The sequence below is a fragment of the Lotus japonicus genome, chromosome 4 (assembly GCF_012489685.1).
Source record: "Lotus japonicus ecotype B-129 chromosome 4, LjGifu_v1.2".
Lineage (NCBI taxonomy): Eukaryota > Viridiplantae > Streptophyta > Magnoliopsida > Fabales > Fabaceae > Lotus > Lotus japonicus.
In genome coordinates, this window is record NC_080044.1 from 7,864,294 (window position 1) to 7,886,864 (window position 22,571).

Below are 22,571 nucleotides of genomic sequence, written 5' to 3' on the forward strand. Positions count from 1 at the left end.
TTCATTTTCAAAAAATGGAAAATACCAAATTAAACCAAACACGTTTTCTAAATGTTGAAAAATTGGAAATGAAAATCATTTTCAAAAAATGGAAATGGGAAATGAAAACAGAAAATGTTTCCTCAAACCAAACAGGCCCTAATGTTTCAAAACCTATCTGATGCTGTTATATCAATACGAATCGGTAAATGATAAACCGATACGTATCGGAAAATCATTTACCGATATTAATCCTGAGGGTTTCCGGTAATTTCCCCACTTTAAGTGGGGCGGGAAGCCTAAGGGCTGGGGTGTTAAACCCAATTCCCAAAACACAGGGGAAGCAAGAACAACTCTTCCTAAAAAAAGACAAGGAAAAAAGGAACACGAAACTGCTCTAATAAACTAGCCATTCCACTTCCTAGCACTTAGCTACTGGTTCCAATAAACGCTGAGCACTCCCATAGCATCTCCCCAAGAATACACTCTCCAAGACAAACCAATCTGCAAATGACAGAGCACTAATTCCATGTGAGCTAACTAGCAAAAACATAGCAGATAGTATTAAGGTAGGAGTATATATATCACAAGCTTTGGAGACAGTAACGTGGGTTTGTGACCCAATCATAGGTTGAATATGGAACTCTTTTTTCTTGGACCTTAGCCAGTGCCATGCCTTGAACTGCGCAGCCTCTATGACCTTTGATTTTTTTAGCATTCTGTGAAAAGGTGTGGAAACTTTAGTTAAAATTACAAAGTAATTTGTCAGATAGTGAAAGTTGGGCAGTGATTTCATTGTACTATTATGAGCTTTTGTTAAAAGGTAGAAACTTTAGTTAAAATTACAATGTAATTTGTCAAATCGTGAAATTACTTGGTTCGTTGGAAAATTACCTATGATGATGAACTATCAATCTATCATGGATTTTTATTGTATAGGATAATGTTTTAGGAATTGGTTCCATTAGAAGGTTTAGATGGCTAATAAAAAAAGAGTTTATTGATGACTTCATGAATAATTGTTCTATTCCAATGACCGTGAGTTGATTTAATAAGTTTCTTGATGCTTGCCAAAAAAAACATGGTTTCTGGGTTAGTTTTGAAGCTAGGGAAAAATTTGGGGTTTATTTGAGGAGGTTGATGGTGGTTATAAACTTGTCTATGGTGGTGGGTGGTGGTTCCGTAGTGGTAATTTAAGGATGAAGATGGCGATGAATAAGATGTTGAAGATGGGGTTTTTATGGGTTTAGTTGTACAATCTAGGTTTTTATGGGCGTTGTTGTTGTTATGGATGGGATGAAAATGTTGAGTGAATTTGTTTTGAAAGTTTAAATTTTCTTGAAATTTGGGTTTGTGTGATGAGACGTTGATTTAGTTTGGGATTCTAATTTGGGTTTGAGAGTGAGAGTGAGAGTGATTAGATTAGGAAGAATGGAAAATAATCCGTGGGTTTTTAAATTAAACTTTTTTTTTATTTTTAGTTAATTTTAAATGAAAAAAAATCCACATCAGTTTCATTAATCGGCGTGGCGGGCTTTCAGTGACAAGTGGCAGCGGTGGTCAACGCCGACCCTCCGGCAGGGACGAAAACCAAACGCCGGCCATAGTCTGAGGCCTAATCTGAAAGTTACGGCAGCGAGGGACGAAAACCAAATCTCAGCTAAAAGTTCAGGAACCAAGAACATATTTAAACATGGAGACTGTTTTCTCTAATATCTATATAATATATATCTTTTTGCTTTCCCAATACTAGTTGCTTATAGAAAAATGCATCGGAAACAAAAACCACTTCCTGAATAACCAATTAACCATATATATATGTCATCTAAACATAATTATAACTTAACTAAAAGTATAGCTGGACGCCTGGACGGTAGGCATCACACATATGGTTGGTCTCACGGCCCACTTGTATAATTTTATGTGCCTCTAAACATAAATAATTTGTAAAAATAGCTGTGCACGTTACATTAATCTATGGCTCATGTAAGTTGACTTAAGATATAAATGGATTGCAATAATATTATCTTCACACCTTTCTTTGAGGTGGAGAGAGGTGGAATGAAGAGAGAGATAGGAAGAAAAGAAAAAGTAAGAGAGAGAAAGTATTAGATGTGATAGATGATAAGAGGAGAGAGATAGAAATAAAAGGAGGTGGAAATGAAATGTTTTAAAAATGAGGTGTGTATATATCATTACTCAAATGGATTGTGAACGAATAAGGTTGCTTTATAAACCTTGAGAGTGTGAAAGAGGCTACTTACCTCATAACTCACATAACAAATCATGTTGCTTCCTTCAATCCCCCTATTCCTCCTCTTCACATTTATCCTCATTCTCTCTGCCACCTTGCTGCGCCGCAAAGATGATCGGCGGCGTCCACCGGGTCCACCAGGTTTGCCGGTAATAGGTAACCTCCACATGCTGGGGAAGCTCCCTCACCGCACCCTCAAAACCTTAGCCAAACGATATGGGTCTATCATGACCCTTCGACTTGGACAGGTCCCGACCATTGTGGTCTCTTCCTCTGAAGCCGCCGAGCAATTCCTCAAGAGCCATGACCTTGTTTTCTCTAGCCGCCCCGCAATCCAAGCCTCCAACTACCTATCTTACGGCTCCAAAGGGTTGGTCATCTCTGAATACGGTGCGTACTGGCGTAACATGAGGAAAATCTGTACCATGCAACTCCTCACCATTTCCAAAGTTGATTCCTTTGAGTCATTGAGGAAGAGGGAGATGCTGCTGACGGTGACGTCCCTCGAGAAAGCTGCAAAGGCGGGTCAGGTGGTTGATCTTAGCGAGGTGATGCATAACCTTTTAGAGGACATTGTGTACAAAATGGTGTTGGGGTGCAGTAAGGTTAGTGGGTTTGATTTGAAAGGGCTTATTCAACGATTTATGTACCTTCTTGGAGCCTTTAATCTAGCAGATCATGTACCTTGTCTTGGAGCTTTGGACCTTCAGGTATGCAGTTTATGTATAGGAAAATCTTCACATGTTTAGAAGTCTCGTATTGACAAGAGTCAAGAGATATGATTAATACAACTCTTATATATGGAAAAACAATTATCAACTCTTAAGTTAGCTTTTAGTTTGAGTTAGGCCTCTCAAATTCTAATTTGGTATCAAAGTCTTCCTAGATCTGTTAAGTGAAGACACTCATATATATATGGACCACCTCCATTCCCACACTCCAGATGTTCAGCCCTAAGCATGTACAATTTCACCTACATTGAGAGACAAAGAGAATACAAGAGAGAAATATGAAATGCGATGTGAGAAGAAAATAAAGAATTGAGATTAGATAAAAAAAAAGTAGGTGGAAATGTGATAGAAGAGAAAATATTTGTGAATTATCAAAATCCTTTAATTTATATATGTTTGTTTATCTAGTTTGCATAATTTCCTTTTACTTGGGCACTATCAACTCATATTTTTGTGAGTTAAGTACAACAGAAACAGTAAATGCTAAGGATATTACTCAATATATGGTGGGAAATTTTAGTTTTGAGGGGACCCCGTTGCCATTTGTAATCCTTTAGCAGATTACATTCAGGGTTTATGTTCTACCTTCTTTATTTGTACTAATTTATGTCACTATCTCATGTATTTAGGTTCTAGCACCCGTTGTCCTAGTTTAAAAATCCATATTGCTTATAAACCAATAACACTTTTACTTTCAGGGATTAAAACGAAGCTTCAAGGAAACTAGTAAAGCACTTGACCAAGTTTTGGAGAAGATAATTCAGGAGCATGAAAGTCGTTCCGATGTGCATGATGACCGGATCCATAAGGACTTCATAGAGATTTTACTTTCCCTGATACACCAACCCATGGATTCAAATGATGATCAAATCCATGTGGTCGATCGAACTAACATTAAGGCCGTCCTCTTAGATATTATTGTTGCGGCATTTGAGACTTCTGCAATTGTTGTGGAGTGGGCTTTATCTGAGCTCCTAAAACATCCAAGAGTGATGAAAAACCTTCAAGATGAGCTAGATGAAGTGGTTGGATTGAACAAATTGGTGGAGGAGGCTGATTTAGCAAAGCTGAATTACTTGGATGTGGTTATCAAGGAGACCTTAAGATTATATCCTCCTGGACCATTACTCCCCCGTGAGTCAGTGGAGGATGCTATGGTTCATGGTTATTTTATAGAGAAAAAGACAAAAATCATCATAAATTTATGGGCTATAGGAAGAGATACCAAGATGTGGTCGGATAATGCTGAAGAATTTTATCCAGAGAGATTCACTAATAACAATTTCGACTATCGCGGACACGACTTCCAATTTATTCCGTTTGGTTTTGGTCGCAGAGGATGCCCTGGCATGAACTTAGGCCTAGCTTCGGTTAAACTTGTTGTCGCTCAATTAGTTCATTGCTTTTGTTGGGAGCTTCCATCAAATACGACTCCAAATGAATTGGACATGAGCGAGAAAAGTGGCTTCTCAATACCAAGAGCTAAACACTTGTTTGCTGTACCAACATATCGTCTTCTTAAGAAAGCACACGAAGAATCATGTTAGTTTGAGGATTAATCTAAAGGAGAATTGTGTTGTAGATAATTGTCTCGTGGTTTCCAGTTTGTTAAATCATCAAATTATAGTAGTCAGTAGTGGATGAATAAAGTGTTGTGCATTATTCAAATTAAGGAGTGGAACGTTAAGTCACATTTCTAAACTATGAGCATTATTAGTCTCAGTTAGTTATTAATTATATACTGTTGGTTTAATTATAGAATTTGAATGTCATGTTATTCTTGGCTGGAGTGAGAACTGTGCTTGACTGTGCTTCATATTTCCTAAATCATGAGCGTTGAACGGGTATAGAATAATTAAGAGGAATATAGATCATAGTCCTAAATATTATGAGAAGCTTTATGGGATTATAAAATGTAACTTGAGATTACTTTGAACAAGTTTAAGTGATTAAGGAACTAAGTATAATTTTAATCTTTCATTTTTTTTCATTTTTCTTTTATTTCATTTTCTAACCATTAATAAATTAGGGGAAATTAGAGTCCCCCACGTTTCAAAAACGTGTAAAAAGAGTCCCCCACGTTTAAAAATAGCATAATGGTACCTCGACGTTAATCTCCGTTAGCAGTTTTGGTCCCCCACCTCATTTCCGTTAGAAACTTAACGTTTTTTGTCTGACATGGCGTTTTTTTTCTGATGTGGCATCAGACTAGGAGAGAAACAGGTTTAGGAGGGGAAATTAACACGTGAGAATCACGTGAGCTTCTCCCCAACCTTAATTAATCCATTCCCAATTTTTAACCTAGTTCCCAAATTACACAGAGAGTCGTGTTCTTCTCCCCAAATCCCCAATTTGCGAACCCTAACCATGGGAGGTTCTGGAGCCACACCTAATTCCTGGAATTTCGATGCCCATTCGCGTCGTAGGGTACATGAATCACGAAGAAGAGATGATGATTCCCATGGAAGTGCTGTGTATCGCGACATGACTTCAACCTCCACTGGTTCTGAGATGAGGCGAAGAGTTGTGTTGTGTGATTGTGGTGTTGAAAGCCCACTGGTGACGACATGGACTGGAGTGAATCGTGGCAGAAGATTCTACGGTTGTGGGCTATTTGAGGTATGAAAGGTGACTGAAAGAGCTCCCATTTACTTCCTCCCTCAATCTAATTTGTCTAATTCATGTGCAGGTTCATCGTAATAAGATCTGCAACTTCTTTCAATGGCATGATGCTGATGTCAATGATAGGGAGAAGAAGATGATCGTTGTCTTAACAAAGAAGAATGAGGAGTTGAAGAAGAAAGAGAGAATCTTGGTTGCTTGCTTGATAATGGCATTGTTTCTGAACTTTGTGTTGTTTGTAGCTTATGTAAGGAAGTAGAGATCCTAGGGCTCATAGTTGAAGACTTAATGTAATGTTTCTGATGATGACTTAATGTAACCCTTTTTGATGCAAGTTATGAAAAGATGGTGTTAATGTTGATGCAAGTAATGAAAAGTTGATGTTTATGTTGATGCAAGTAATGTCTCTGATTTAGTTGGATCCTGTGAACCAAAAAAGCATGACTTAGTTGATGATGCAAGTAATGTTTCTGATTCAATGCTAGAAGTTAAAGGCTAACATAATATATGATTCAATGCATACATGTTAACATAAGGCTAACATAAATACCATCCAAAATAACCTTGTTTCAATGTAAGAAATGGAAGGGAATTAACAAAAGCATACATGTTAACATAAATATCATCCAAAATAAACCTGTTTCAATGCAAGTAATGTTGTTGACCATAAATACCATCCAAATAGGTTCACATAAATAACAGGCTAAATACCATCCAAAGTTAGCCAAATTGGTTCATTACAACTGAAAATGACCTACAAAATATCATTCTAGCCATCATTCTAAACTTGTACCATCCAAAACACCAGCAATGACACCCTCAAAACATAAGTGATTCCAATAGGTTCATTACAAGCGAAAATGACCTAATTCAGTACACAAAATAGTTCCTAATCCAACTATTACAAACAAAACACTACTGGGTAGCTTGTAAGTTCCTCTTTTTTCCTCTCTTCCTTGGTGCAGGTTGAGTTCCTGAAGCAGAAGCATTGGCATGAGATGAAGTGGCAGTTCCAGTTTGTTGGGGCTGAGATGATGCTCCAGCAGTTGGTGGTTGGGAAGTGGTAACAGGTGTAGCTGGAGCAGGGGGTTGGGAAGCTGCAGGAGCCTGTGCTTGAGATGAGGAGGTTTCACCAGGCCCTGAAGGAAATGCCTTCCTACCATTTCTTCCAGCACTACTTCTCTGTTCAGGTTGAAGAACCTGAGGATTATCCTGAAACATAAAGGCAGCCAAACATAAGCACAATGCCATTCACAACTTGAGCACAATTTTATTCACAGCTTATAAACAATTTAATTCACAACTTAAACACAATGTCATTCACAACTTATAAACAATTTAATTCACAACTTAAACACAATGTCATTCACAGCTTATAAACAATTTGTTTACCTGATTCCCTCCAACTGGGATAGTTATATTAACTGCTGTTTTGCCTCTACAGGTTCTCTTATTGTGTCCAGGCTCTCCACACCTTCTACATCTCACAGTTGAACTAATCCTCCTCATCCTAGTAGGGTTCCTAGGCTCATCATTTCTTTTGTTCCTCTGTTTTTTGGGCCTTCCTGGGGCCCTCCTCACATAGGGGGGATTCAGAGGTGGTGCTTCCACATCTGGCCATAATTTGGGCCCATTGTTTGGGAGGATTATGTGGGAATATGTATTCAGAAAAGTGAACCTCCTGAAAAACATAATTGAAGCATTAATAAAGAAAACAAATTCAGTAATACTTAACTAAACAAAATGTTACTTACTTGTATGAAATGTCCACATAATTCTCTGGTATGTGGTTATTATACCACATACAAGCCACAACATGCACACAGGGAATCCCAGTCAGATCCCATCTCCTACAAGCACATGTCCTCTGCACTAGATTCACCGCATACTTATCATTGTCCCTTTGAACTTCAAATAGTCCATCACCAATATCACCATTCCAGTTAGGTCTCCAACTGTGTGAATGGTCCTTCACAGTATTAAGTTTTTGCTGAATCATAGGGCACAACTGACTATTCCTCCATCTAAGCATTAGATCTTTCTGCTTGACAATGCGATTAGTGAGGTAAAATTTGATCCCCTCGAGCAAAGTGATAATAGGCTTGTCTCTATGCTCCAAGATTGACCTATTAAATGCCTCACACATGTTGTTAACTTGGAGATCACAGTGTGTGTGTGGGCTATAAGCTGATCTTGTCCACATTTTTGGAGGCACATGCATCATTTCCAGCCAAGCATCCTGATTCAATTCTTTCAAGTTATCCATAGCTTTTTTCCATTCTGGTTATGTGCTAGCCCTTGCAGCAGACCATAAAGTATTCTTCAACTCTTCACCTGGGAACCTCTTCCTGAAATTGCCATATAAGTGCTTCACACACAACCTGTGTTCAGTGTCTGGACCCAAATCAGCAATAGCAGGCACCAATCCCTATCACAATACAGTATAATTAAACAACAGAACATATTTTAAAAAGGATAAAAGGAAAAATATCTACACAAAATTATTATTTTCTGCTGGTCAGAGATGAATGCCCAATTCTGCGGTTTAACACAATTCAGATCATGTAAAAGAAGGTTCAAGAACCAGGTCCAGGAGTCCCTAGTTTCAGCTTCTACAACTGCAAATGCAATTGGAAACATTTGGTTATTTCCATCTTTGCCTACTGCTGAGAGAAGTTGACCACCATAGAGTCCCTTAAGGAAACAACCATCCAACCCAATTAAGGGTCTACAATGCTTGGCAAATGCAGTCTTCGTAGCTTCAAAGAAGATGTAGATCCTCTCAAAGACTGGGCCATGTACTCCCACTGTTGATTTTATTATGACTGTCGACCCAGGATTACTTCTCAGCAACTCAGCAACATAGTTCCTCAGGTGACTGTATTGCTCCATACTTGCACCATGCAACATCTCCAGACTTTTCACCTTTGCTCTATATGCCTTGAACCTCCCTATCACAATGCCCCACCTAACCCTTGCCTCCTCTATCAAGCCAGTCACCTTCAGATCTGGAGTGTGTCTTAGAATTTGCATAAACTTCTTAGCAAGCCAAACTGTCTTTGCCTGCCTATTAGTAGCAGTCCTGCAGCAATTGTGAGTGTTAGAAAAGCTTACAATTTGCCAGATAGGCCTTGAGGGAGTCTTGCTAATTCTCAGATAGAATGGACATTCCTCAACACATTTAACTACCACCCTCTTTTTATCATTTTTAAAAATGGTCAGATTCTTCTTGGTTTGCAGTGCAAAATCCTTGACAGCATCCTTAAACAAATCTTTATTCATGAAAGTCAAACCCAGCTCAAAGTGGACCAACTCCCCATCTTCAGTAGCCTTGAACTTAGGATATTTCCTTGTAGAATGTCCTTAATCATCACTCTCTGCTGGACTTTCTAAGTCCTCTGAGTCACCATCCTCATCTTCAAAGTCTGCAAATGTACTAGGCTCAAGGTTCCTTGACTCATTCACAGCTTGAGTACATGGCTCAGTAGACCCTTCTGCAAAACTGGGATCTGGAGTGGCCTCAGATATATTCAGCAGAGACTCTTTAGGAAGCACACATAGCCAATCCCAATCTTCTTCATAGTCACTGTCATCCATTGAAACATCAGAGGGTACCTCTTCTTTATCTGGATCAAATTCAGTATCAGAATACTCATCATCATCATTGACAAGTGCCTCACTGGCCTTTCTTTTTCCTTTATCTATCCCCTTGTCATTTTCATTTACAAGAACATGAGGATTATCCTGAAACACAACTTACAATCAATCTATTTTTCATGATAAATTAAAGGCTAACTTAAATTCAGAACTTAAAAAAACAAAATTTAAGGGATAATTTAATTACCTCAGCATCAATCTGTTTGTCTTGCACTGAATCAGGCTCCTTGTCATGCACTTCATCAATGTCTTGTACAACCTCAGGTTCCTTGTCTTGAACAACCTCAGGTTCCTTGTCTTGAAGTCCCTTAGCCTCAGGTTCCTTCTCTTGAACTGCCTCAGTTTCCTTGTCTAGCAATACCTCATAATCACTATCAGAATCAACTTGCAACACATCAGGAATATTTTCAGCACTCTTGTAAGCAATTAGAGGAACAATATCTGCCTCTTCCACTATGTGTTCAACATATAGATCAACTTCAGCTCTATCTTTAACATCTTCAATGAATTGTCTAACATCTTCATCATTGGAAAGTGGATTAAAGCTGACAGACCCATCACTTTGAACATGCCTATACCACAAACATTTGAACCTGGCATATCCCAGGTATTTTACGATCTTACCCAATTCAATGGATGAAAGGAGATCCACATCATACGGATGCCAGACTTCGCAAAGCCCACTTGGATAGGGCATAGTTGGGTCAAATGTCAATTCACCCCCATGATACACACTCATGGTTATCCTATGGGGAACAGTAGGCCTGCGGAATAGACAACACAATATAGTACAATACACTTTAGTGGAAAAGGGAATCTCGTGGACCACATGCAAGCACAAACCAGACAAGGAAGCCATTAAAAAAGTAGGATTCAATTGAATAATATACCAAACATACTTATGAATTAAATAACAGACATCAATGCACTGAAATCCTTCAACAACCATGACTCACAAGATAGAGACATGGATAAAATATATACCTGGAAACATAGTTTGCGGGAAAATCTCCGTTGAACCAAAAATCCAATTTTGAAAATGGAGTTTTCTCTGGGACCATCTTCTCTGGGACCATCGTCTCTGGGACCACCGTCTCTTTTGTCGGAGTTTTCTTCTTTTGCCTACGAGGGGTCTTCTTCGACGCACCTTTTTTGTCGGTCGCCATTTCCTTCCTCTCGATTTTGCCTCCAGACCAGCTTCTCACCACCAATGACCTTCTTACCCAGAAACCGTCACGACCACCGGCCTTCGTTCCTCTCGACCATCGGCCTTCGTTCCCTCACGACCACCGGCCTTCGTTCCCTTACACTCGCAATCACAGTTCCCTCACGACCACCGGCCTTCGTTCCTCTCGATTTGGTCGTCACCGTTGCGATACTCTCTGTGTAATTTGGGAACTAGGTTAAAAATTGGGAATGGATTAATTAAGGTTGGGGAGAAGCTCACGTGATTCTCACGTGTTAATTTCCCCTCCTAAACCTGTCTCTCTCCTAGTCTGATGCCACATCAGAAAAAAAACGCCATGTCAGACAAAAAACGTTAAGTTTCTAACGGAAATGAGGTGGGGGACCAAAACTGCTAACGGAGATTAACGTCGAGGTACCATTATGCTATTTTTAAACGTGGGGGACTCTTTTTACACGTTTTTGAAACGTGGGGGACCAAAAGTGCTATTAAGCCTAAAATTTATTCTAAACCTAAATATTCACTTTATTTCAATTATAAACATTTAGTTATCACTTTACCTAGACATTATTTAAGTAGGTGACATCAGAGATGTTACAGAAGGTCCAGTCTATGTGACAATAAGTGAGATCGCGCCGGAGTAAGGTTTGATGATCGAAGATGCAATCCTCTCTGTCAAACTGAGTGAGATCGCGGTGCTCCATGGGTGAAATGATGTTGCTTCATCGGCGCGATCTCGTCCAATTTAGCATTTTAAGTTTTTTTGTCGGTTTGGGCGCAATCTCACCACTGTTGGGCGAGATAGTGCCGGTCCACGAACAAAGTCACTTGAAACACAATTTTTAACATATTTTTCATATCTTTTGCTATTGGAACATATATATTACAGACTCTGAGGGAAGCTGTTTTGAGATATTTGGAGCTATGCTTGCCAAGTCTTCTTTCATTCCCTGGTCTTATTTTTGATGATAACAAGAAGTAAAGATATAAAATTTAATGATCTTATGTCATTCAAAGTCTTAATTACATACTCAGATGACAAGAAAGAAAGAAAAGCTCAATGACAAAAGATGTACAAGCTTCAGTGTCTATCCAATATCATACAAAGCATCACATGAAGAGATCAAAGAAGCAAGATCTACATAGTCATGATATCATTTGAGGAAACGTCTACAAGATTAAGCAACAGAAAGAAGAAAACTCAAAGCTCAGTACAAAAACTTGAAAACAACCCAAGCAAACGAAAATACAAGCTCTAATTCAAAATACAAAAGCTTTATTGTCTTAGAATGCTACATAATCAAATCATCTACATGCAAAAGGATCTCAATGAACCCCAGTACATACAAACTCATCAGACTACACTCAACTTGAAGAATTCATCGTCTAAAACAATATAGTACGTAATTTGGTACGGTAAATGCCGAGTACACAGAAAGTATAAGGTCATTGAAGATATAATCCATACTTGTATAGTACGCTCAAATGACAGTTGGACATGTTCATCCAGACACATCCAGATATATATGTGGATTGGCTTGCTAACACTACTACAGAAAAGGCCTTTCGTCACGGTTAAAACCGCCCATTCGTCACGGTTTAACCGTGACGATAGAAGGTGTGACAATTGCTCAATTGTCACGGTTATAGGCGGAACCGTGACAATTGACTCACCTGTTATCGCGGTTAGTAAATCGTAACCGTGACAATAGGTTCCTTCTATTGTCACGGTTACGTCCTTAACCGTGGCAATAGAGGCCATCTATTGCCACGGTTACGTACTTAACCGTGACAATAGATTCCACCTATTGTCACGGTTAAGTACGTAACCGTGGCAATAGGTGGCCTCTATTGCCACGGTTTTAACCGTGACAATAGGTCATATTCTGCGAAATAGCTACTGATTTTTTGAATTTTTTTTCCTGGCTGTGCATAAATTTTAGTACGTTTATATTGAAAAATAAATTGCATAAAATCACCAACATTCAGATATTCTAGCCAAATTACTCAAATATTCCGACCTTGAATAAGAAAACAATACTAATTGTTATTGAGAACATACTCTCACAAGGAATTAAACCAAATAGCCCACACTAGCCAGTACAGTACACTGTTTGAACCAAATACTCTCAAAAAACATGCAGTACAGTTCCTAACCATAAGTAGTCCATACTCTCACAAGGAATTAAACCAAATAGCCCACACTAGGCAAAATTCTTTAACACATAAGTAGCCCACTCTTCTTTAATTTCATTTAGTTGATCCCCATCATAGAAGCCAAATTGACAATCGGAGAAGTACTGCAAAATGATGGTAAAAGTAACAAAATTTAGAGTCACACTTAAAATTAAGAAAAATTAAGAATTTAGTCAAAGTTTCATACCGCTTGTGGAATTGTAGATTTTTTGTGCGCAATTATCTCCTTTAGAAAGCTTAGTACATAGTACCTGCAATCTATATCATTTGTTTGAGCAGGGCACTACAAAAAACAAATATAATATATATCAGTGATTTGGTAGATCTAATTGTTTTCAGTTATGTAAATATGTATACCTTTATAGTATTCCATTTGGCTTTGGACCATGTAATCCTCTTGTCATTGCAATTAGCACGGTAGATCATCATTGCACTAACAAATTGAATGAAAAACTCATGATTAAATATTTGAATAGCATGACTAACATAGCAAGTAGATCTATATAAGCTTACTTATCAAACATCTCTTTCATGACTTTGCGTTGATTCAAACTACCATGTATAGGATCCAAGTAAAATAAGGTCCCTGTAGTGGCATTAATCACAACCAACACCCAATGTGCCCTACAAGCAAGACATGTTAAATTATAATATTAATAAATCAAGTAGTGGCATTAATCACAACCAACACCCAATATTACTGCATTCCAACACCCAATATTGCTATTTTCATGTCATATTTTGAGTTCTATTTTACTAAAATTTTAAACAAATATAAGCTCAGATCGATGATCAGAACTGATTTTCTTAAGGAAATGAATTTGTATTTCTAGCAAGCAATTAAAAGCAGAAACGACAGAATGGGTGGTACAGGACACTAAATTGATTTTTTAGATTGTGGGTGCTCAAGAATCATGTTGGTCAAAAATAGAAAAGTTTATTAGACTCCCTATTAACCTTTCACAAGTTGTAATTATTCAGATCAGATCTCCAGTATGCATTTTATTGGCAACAAGAAGATTCTGCTCGACAACTTGAATTAATATCATGTTAAATAACAGCTCATTCAATCATTTCAAATAACAATGTCTAAGAGGTTCAGGATTATAACTAATAAGGCCTACCAACCCTGAAAAGTGACTCCGCAACCACATATTAAATAGCACATATTTCAAATTCATACAGCGTTGAGACTCATTCAAAAAAAAAAAAAAAAATAGAGAAAGAGAACAAAAGTCCTACGCAGAACAAGATGCCCGTAAACATGAGCTGTTATCTCTTTTGCTCACCGGAGCTTAGCTTTTATGGGTACATATGTTGTCATGAGCTCATATAAATGAGATAACCAAACACAAGGTGACACAAATCAAACAATAGACATAGAAGTAAACTACACATGATAAGCCTCCATTGACCTGGTCTCAATTAGTTCTCTATTTCTATTTGTCAACATGTACTGTACACAGTTATCTCTTTTGCTCACAGGAACTTAGCTTTTATGTATACATATGCAGCTTAAATTCTGAACCATATGTCAAAACTCACTTAATTGATACAAAGCAAGGAAAAACAAATCAAGCTGAAATGAAGGTAAGGCAAGGAAAAACAAAGCAAAGATGTAAAACAAAATACCTTTTTGACAAATTGATACAACAAATCAACCAAGTAACTTTGCCTATGACTATGAGCTCCAGCCGTGGCACTTGCTCCTCTGCAATTTTCCGATTCCCAAGCAGGATACACTGATTGCAATTCTAATCCTTCAAAATAAACAAGAGTAATTAAAATTAGGCAAATACACAAGCAAAAAAGAAAAGAACAAGTGGGAATTTACAATGAAAATAGCAATACAGTTACACAAAAAAAATCAGCACTCAAAGAAGGTGCAGGACAACAATTCATAATAAATCATCAAGACCAGGCCAAGCAATTCAGGTCAGATAACATCATAAACTTTTCAAACATGTTCTTTTTTTATGGGTAAGCAAAATTGGATTAATATGGAGTACTAGGGGTACTCCATCCCAAAGAATACAAACCAAAAGACATCCTCTAATCATGTGAAGTGAATCAATTAGGCTAATCATCTGATTATTAAACTAACTAGAACTGACTGTATGTTACTGATTGAGTTGGTGATGCACTGGTGCGGCATCCGCTAACTAAACTAGCTGTAATGATATGTGGAAGGAATGCAGAGATTATTGAACTGAATTGCTGATGAATTATAATTTATAAGCCAATGTTCTATTCATCAACAATGCTACAACCTACCCTAACCCATTTCCAAATGTGTCTGGAGTCTCAGCAAGACTTCCGAACGCTTGATTTTTTTAGGTTAAATAGTTCCTATAGTTTACTTGATTTGGATTTGGTCCTCCAAGCTGTTTTCCCCCCTAATATTGGTCTCTTAGGGTGTGTTTGGGAGTCTTTAGGGGAAGGGAGGGGTGGCTGAGGGGAAGGAGGGGTGGCTGAGTCTTTTGGGAGTCTTTAGTTTGGGAGTCTTTATGCAACAAAACATGTTGCATAACGGAAACCTGGATGATTTAACAATTCTTATAACCCATCACCAAACTACATGCTACATTTATAGAGAGAACAGACACCAACTTATGACCATCTCTCTCTCTCTCTCTCACACACACACACAAACACAAAATTCCTTTGTTCCAAGATGAATCACTTACATCATCATCATTGAGTTTACATGTCTCACTGAAGTACTTGCCCATGCAAACACCACAATTGATGCAGCTCTGCTCAACCTGGTAGTTGCAAAAATGAGCACAAGAAAGAATCAGGTTCAAAAGATTCTAAATGATGCAATGATACCACAATACACACCAAGCCACAAATTGGACAAATACTTACCACAAAATCTAGTTTTTTTCTTCTCCTTTTTAACTTCAAGCCAACAATTTCTCTAATCTTTATGACCTGCAAAAAGAAAAAGGTTCAGATATTGTTAAGACATACATTGTAAACCATGTTAAACTTCAATTTCTCTAAAGATCCATGTGGTGCTTGGCAAGAGATCAAGAATTGATAAAGCATATGCTGACAACAAACTATAACTATGAAAGAACATAAACTACATTAGACTGGCAGATTCATGCCAAGTTGCTAATGAATCATTGTCAACCCAAAACCAATGCTGACCTGTAAATATTTCAATGTCTGCTCCAAGCTCTAACTCTGATTTTCCCTTCAGTTGCAGGTAGATGAGTCAAAAAGTTAGAACTGACAAAATAATGTTGACAAAATAACCAAACATGCAATGAATTTGACAAAAATCAAAAGTGCATTTACCATTAGGAAGCAGCTTTTGCATTATGAAACCCTTTCTTCAATTCTGCAACTCTTTTCACACAAGCAGCCTTGGATTTCCAGAATTCCTTTCAGAATCGTCGCTTCTCTTCTCCCAGATCATGTTGTCCACCCTGTGTTGTACAATGAAGGCTGCATCGCTTCCCGCTGTCCAGGTTTCCACACGGGATGCTTCGTCATCTGCTTCTTCAAACCTCAACATCCTCTTCGCTCCACTCCTTCTTCTCCTTCTCCGCCACCGCCGCCATGTCGTTCCCCTCACCTTTGTGGTGCTCGGATTTCGCGAACCTAACGGCAGTGCGGAGCAACGACGAGTTCCTCGATCTGCGGGTTCTGGATCGCCGCTGCAGGGGAGGCTTCAGGTCGTCGTCGACGGCAGGGGCATGTTCATCGGGGAAGGGGATCGATGATGAGGACGCGGACGTTGCCGCCGGCGAGGGAGAGGTAGAGCTAGCCAAAGGGTTAGGGATTTGAAGGGTTACGATCGGAGGAAGAAGAGAGCAGCGGCGGTGGTAGATAGGGAACGGGTCGATGGAGAGTGGGAGATCGAGTGGGAGAGTGGGAGATCGAGTGGGAGAGAGGGTTTAGGAAAAATTCTGAAAAAATTTGAAGAGTAAAGTTCTCTATTGTCACGGTCCATAAAAAAATTAATAAAATATTGTTACCTATTACCACGGTTCCTTTTATAACCGTGGTAATTGCTCTATTATCACGGTTTCGCCTATAACCGTGACAATAGAGGCGTGACAAAATGTCATTTCTGTAGTAGTGTAACATAGTTCTAGTTGTGAAAAAAAAAATGGGAAGCTAAGAGTTTACATTGATTTTCAAAATTTGAATGCTGCAACACTACTAAAGGATGAAATATCCTCTTTAATCAATCTTTTCCTCGTTGACAATGTTCTGTCACTATGACAGAATTTTTTTTGTTTGGTGGCAATTGTTTAGCGCCAATAATGCTGTTGCCAGCAATTTGTTTTAAAAAATAAAAAATTGTGACAATTAAAGTTTTGTCGTTATTAATTTGTGTTCACATCTAATTGCCATGAATAATCCACCATGTGCGCCCAAGCCTTCCCACATGGATGGTTGAAGTTGTTATTAAATAAATGCTTAAATAAGTTTTTGGTTCCTATACTTTATCTCACTTTTGGCATAGGTTCCTCGCTTGAGTAATTGTGGACAATCGTCCTTAATCTTTGAGGAAATAATTGGTTTTTGTCCTTTCCTCATTTTGGGTCAACACCGAAGCTCCGGTGACCCATGTGGCATGACCACGTCAAATTAATGAGGCCATGTGGATTTTTATTTCATTTAAATTATTAAAAAACCTAAGGAACCAAAATAAATAAAAAATAATCAACCATCTTTCATCTTGTTCCTTCTTCAACCCCAATCATCTTCAACCTCCATCATCTTGTTCCATCTTCAACCCCTTATGCTTAAAAACTCAGATTTTCTCCTTTAGTTGGATTATTTTTCCCCTAAAAATATATTTGAGTTTTATTTTCTGAGGATTAGAGTTTATTTTACGGGTTTTGTTGAAGTGATGAATGAAAATGGTGAAGGTGATTTTTTGTTATAAGCAGATGGTGAAGATGATGAAGAAGGATTAGAGTTAAAAAATTTATGACTAAAATTAAAGATTTGATTAGGAATTAAATTTAAATAAATTACATTTCAAAAAAATTTATATCAATTAGTTTTTTTTAATTTAAAAGAAAAACAAATTTCACGTCAGTTCATTAATCCGACGTGGCCATGGGCTACCGGAGCTCCGGTGTTGACCCAAAAAGGAGGAGGAATCAAAACCAATCATTTCCTCAAAGATCAGAGACGATTGTCCACATTTACTCCGACAAGGGACCAATGCAAAAAATGAGGTAAAGTATAGGGACCAAAAACTTATTTAAGCCTTAAATAAACTGGAGCAAGCAAGCCCGCCAGTCTAGAGATTGTAGAAAAAAAAAAGCAAAGTCAAAACAAAGCATACCATTATTGCACTGATGTCCATCTATTTTTCTAAAATGTATTGAACTCCCCTAGTTCGTATTATTATTTTTGTATGTCGGAAAGATAAATTGCACCCTCTAGGTGATTGATCTCTATACCTCCTCTAGCCAACCTATATGTCCAGTAGCTCTTGTCACTTGAGCTATCATTTGGGGACGTTCGTATATCATTTAAAACAACAGCGGGATGTTGAATGTTATAATAATAAATGTTAAGGGAGGTGCAAGCAATTTGCCATTTTTTAATTGATTGAATATTGCTGTCTTTAATCATTAGTATACTCACTGTGACACTGTTCTACATTTCAAGCATATCAAAGCTGCAGACTAGTTTAACATATACATTCAGCGATGCAACAAATCAATCATCAAAGTTCAATTGACAAAATCAAACAATGGATTTCAGTACCAGCAATGAAGAGAGTGAACTGTCCCAAGCTCAAACCGAACTCTACAAACACGTGTACAATTTCGTGGGTTCCATGGCTCTCAAATCTGCTATGGAATTAGGCATAGCAGACGCGATCCACAGCCATGGAAAACCCATTACCCTCCTTGAATTGGCCACCGTGTTGAACCTCCACCCTTCCAAAATCGGTGTCCTCCACCGACTCTTGCGGCTGTTAACTCACAACGGTTTGTTTGCCAGAACAACAGTGCCAGGAATTGAAGGTGCAGAGGAAGAAACAGCGTATGGTTTGACACCACCATCGAAGCTTCTGGTGAAAAGCAACTCAACGTGTTTAGCTCCAATTGTGAAGGGAGCGCTTCATTCAAGCTCGTTGGACATGTGGGGCTCCTCGAAAAAATGGTTGACAGAGGACAAGGAAGATCTCACCCTGTTTGAGAGCGCGACAGGGGAGAGCTTCTGGGAGTTTTTGAACAAGGAAACGGAATCTGATACGCTGAGCATGTTTCAGGAGGCTATGGCGGCGGATTCAAACATGTTCAAGCTTGCTTTGAAAGAGGGCATGCATGTGTTTGAGGGTTTGACTTCTCTTGTTGATGTGGCAGGGGGAAGAGGGGGTATCTCAAAACTCATCCATGAAGCATTCCCTGACATTAAGTGCACGGTGTTTGATCAGCCCCAGGTTGTGGCTAGCTTGTCTGGAGATGAAAACTTGAACTTTGTTGCTGGAGATATGTTCATGTCCATCCCTCCTGCAGATGCAGTTTTGTTGAAGGTATGTTCATCAAACATTAATTTCATTTTATCCGTGATTTCAATTTTCAATTATGAGAAGTGGTGGTTGAGTTTAGGATATGTACGTAAGTGGATCATGGATGATTGATTAATTAAACATGTATGAAAGGCTTGTAGGATGTTTGGGATCAAACAAACAATTAAGCCAAATATTTGTTGTTGCATATTTATTTAGCTTAATCCTCAAATTGGTCCTATGTGTTTGTCTCGCCGTCTGAACTAGGTCCCTCGTCGGAATTTTTTATAGCAAAAGGTTATCTATATTGTAAAACGTTTGGAGCAAGTCCTCACCGGAGCCCGGAGCTCTGACGAGTGATGATATGACCTACTGACCAGACTAATGAGACTTACGTGGAATTAAAAAAAAAACATTTACACATAGAAAAATAAAATAATTAAAAGCCCTAATTTCCCCAATATTAAAGAAACACAAAAATTCAATATTTTGAATCATCTTCATATTCATCCTTTTTCAATCATATTCATCTACATGAAGATCTTCAAATTCATCATCAAACCCCAAAAAAAAAAAACTCACTCTCACAACACCCTTTCAAACTCATTATCAAATTTTCCTTTCCACTCTCTCTTATTTTCATAAAAATCCAGAAAAGTTCAAGAACCCAAATTTAAATTCAAAAGAACAACTTCATCATATAGTTCAAAAAAAATCATAAGATCTTCAACATATTTGAAAACAATAATCTTCAAAAAAAATCGCCATTAGCAACATGTATATGCATGGTTGTCAGACTCGCGAGTATACTCATTGACTCGGTAGACTCGCGAGTCTAGGTGTGGAAAACGGGTTAACTCGACAACAGCCTTGTTTCTGGCTCAGACTCGCTGAGGCTCGGTAGACTCGGTGGACTCGCGAGTCAATGACCGAGTCAGCGAGTCACGTTTTTAAAAAAAAATTAAAATCCCTAATTTTGCTTCTTCTCCTTCTTTTGCTTCTATTTTTTTTTTTATCTCTATTCTCCCCTGTTCATTTGCTTCTGTTAAGAATCCTTATCTTCTATTAATGTTTTTTGGTAAGGGATAGTGATCGCATAAATGTCAGGGGTTGGATATACAAAACACTATTGCTCGTACTGCTGCTAGTGCTTCTTGGTTATTTATGTACTTTTCTTTAATGCTTATGTTGTGGTGCTTTGAGTATGTACTTTATTTTGGTACTTACTATTTATGGTGTGGTACTTTGTTAAACTTTGCTTAATTGCTTTATTATAAAGTTGGATTTTGAGTTTATTTGATTAAATGGATCTTGGATGCTCTTATAATTATATGTTTATATTTGTTCTTCATGTGACATGGTTATATTTAGTAATATTTTATTTTTGGTAGTCTATGAGTCAAGTCTACCTACCTAAAACAAGTCTACTTAGACTCACGAGTCTGACAACCTTGTGTATATGGTTTAATCTTCAACATGTATCTGCCGTCAACAACTACTTAAAAAAAACTGAAATCTTCATTATGAATTGAATAGCCATGAGAGCAATAAAATGTTGAGGACATTGTCTTCTTCGTTCTTGCTTAAGACAAAAATTGTGTTCCAAATATCCTTCACCCTTCGGTTAGAGCTAGGGATCCAATATTTTTTTGGTGGGATCATATGATTTGCTTATTATTCCTTCTTGTTCTGCATAACTAAACCAGAAGCAAATAATGAACCCAAAGTGTAGAACCTTCCTCTGCCTTTCTTCCCAACCATGAAACCCAACAACCTTGAAGCCACCTTCCCTCCTTCAAACCCAGCCACCGCCACCCAGAAACTCACCCCCACCTCCAACAAGCTCAACAACCCAGCCACCGCCGTCCAGATATATTAATGTTTCTAACACGACCCCCTACGCAAGAGCTCGTTTCAGCTTGAAGTATGAAGAAGGCACATGATCACCTATCATATACTTTAAAGGGTTAATGGTGAAATTAGTCCCTAGGTTTGTAAGCGAGTTTAATTTTAGTCCATCTAAGGAAAAATGACGTTTTAGTGGTGGTCAAAACCGCCAGTAATTGTAAACATGACCGCCACTAAAAATCATATTTTCTCAGAGGGACTAAAATCAAACTCGCTTATAATTAAGAGACTAATTTCAACATTAACCCTACTTTAATTCATTTTTTATTAGAAAAATTGGGACGACAATTATCGAACTTTAGACCGTTCGGTTATAGAAACTCTAATACCATGTTAAAATTTTAAAAGGTTTAACTCAACCCAAAAACTAGCTCAAGAGGTGAGTATATTTTTTCCATATATACGACGTTATCTTAACTGTATCTCTAGTTAACGTGAGACTTTGCTATTTTCATAGAATCCTTATTTCAAAGCTACAATTTGTAGCTTTTCGTCATAATTGATTCTAGAGGTTTTCAGAGTGAAACCAAAAATGCTTATTAGTGAAGTTGCAAATTTTGTACCAATAATTATCTTAATTACTTGTTTTGAAGTGGGTTCTCCATGACTGGAATGATGAACAATCCTTAAAGATATTGAAGAATTGCAAAGAAGCTATTTCAGGGAGAGGGAAAGATGGAAAGGTGATTATCATAGAAATATTAATTGATGAAACAAGTGATGACAGAGAACTGACTGAATTGAAACTTAAATATGACTTGGTGTTGCTTAGTATGTTCAATGGAAAAGAAAGAGAGAAGAAAGAATGGGAGGAGCTCATATATGGTGCAGGCTTCAGCAGCTACAAGATTACCCCCATATGTGGCATCAAGTCTCTCATTGAAGTTTTTCCATAATTAATTACAAGCTGTTGTGTGCTACAATTTCAATAAGTTTCCACTTAAGCCCTTCAAATCTGTACTGTTTTTTTATTACTGTGTATTAGGAATGAATTTTCTAAGTTACGCTTTTGCATGCATAGAGATCATTGTTCCTTAACGGAAAATTAATTGTTGTCAGCTATCATATATCATAATGTGTATTCAGAAAATAAATGAATCAAATTGCACAGTTCAGCAGACAGAATAAGGCAATGGGTGTATGGGTCCTCTCACTTATAAAGTGCTCCTCACTCTTCTAATCATTCAATGTGGGACTTCTTACTCACACTTGATATCCCAACAATCTCCCCCTCAAGTGTGAGTCCATCTCTAGCGGAAGCCTCCAAATACTTGCACCGCCGTTGGCTCTATTTCAACGGGACACGCCGCCTAGCCACCATTACTAGGAAGACTTTCGACACAAGGAGCCGTCACTATGATCGCACTAACCACCGACTCTGATACCACTGTTGGGCTGCAAGAGGATAAACCGGGGGATCATCACATTGAGCTTACATGAGCACACCAAAGTGGATTGGACACCACATCTTTCACTCAAAACCTTAAGGCAATGGGTGTATGGGTCCTCTCACTTATAAAGTGCTCCTCACTCTTCTAA

General features: G+C 38.1%; 5 protein-coding genes across 5 annotated transcripts; 3 read left to right on the plus strand and 2 right to left on the minus strand.

Moving 5' to 3' along the window:
• Positions 1 to 2,200: 2,200 nt before the first annotated feature.
• LOC130714456 (cytochrome P450 CYP736A12-like) lies at positions 2,201 to 4,701 on the plus strand. The gene is made up of 2 exons (XM_057564351.1): positions 2,201 to 2,943; positions 3,663 to 4,701. Exons 1-2 carry the CDS (start codon positions 2,266 to 2,268, stop codon positions 4,509 to 4,511), a joined length of 1,527 nt encoding a protein of 508 aa, XP_057420334.1. The 5' UTR covers positions 2,201 to 2,265; the 3' UTR covers positions 4,512 to 4,701.
• A 630-nt stretch (positions 4,702 to 5,331) lies between these two features.
• Positions 5,332 to 5,845, plus strand: LOC130712213 (uncharacterized). The gene is made up of 2 exons (XM_057562050.1): positions 5,332 to 5,583; positions 5,654 to 5,845. Exons 1-2 carry the CDS (start codon positions 5,332 to 5,334, stop codon positions 5,843 to 5,845), a joined length of 444 nt encoding a protein of 147 aa, XP_057418033.1.
• Positions 5,846 to 6,948: 1,103 nt separating this feature from the next.
• LOC130710255 (uncharacterized) lies at positions 6,949 to 7,996 on the minus strand. The gene is made up of 2 exons (XM_057559458.1): positions 7,341 to 7,996; positions 6,949 to 7,267 (listed from the first exon to the last, which is right to left on the minus strand). Exons 1-2 carry the CDS (start codon positions 7,850 to 7,852, stop codon positions 6,949 to 6,951), a joined length of 831 nt encoding a protein of 276 aa, XP_057415441.1. The 5' UTR covers positions 7,853 to 7,996.
• On the minus strand, positions 7,871 to 8,868 carry LOC130712214 (uncharacterized). Its single transcript, XM_057562051.1, has 2 exons — positions 8,119 to 8,868; positions 7,871 to 8,014 (listed from the first exon to the last, which is right to left on the minus strand). Exons 1-2 carry the CDS (start codon positions 8,866 to 8,868, stop codon positions 7,871 to 7,873), a joined length of 894 nt encoding a protein of 297 aa, XP_057418034.1.
• A 9,395-nt stretch (positions 8,869 to 18,263) lies between these two features.
• LOC130711801 (isoflavone 4'-O-methyltransferase-like) lies at positions 18,264 to 22,099 on the plus strand. Its single transcript, XM_057561544.1, has 2 exons — positions 18,264 to 19,148; positions 21,626 to 22,099. The coding sequence occupies exons 1-2, from the start codon at positions 18,360 to 18,362 to the stop codon at positions 21,926 to 21,928; spliced, it is 1,092 nt and encodes a 363-aa protein (XP_057417527.1). The 5' UTR covers positions 18,264 to 18,359; the 3' UTR covers positions 21,929 to 22,099.
• The last annotated feature ends 472 nt before the right edge of the window (positions 22,100 to 22,571 follow it).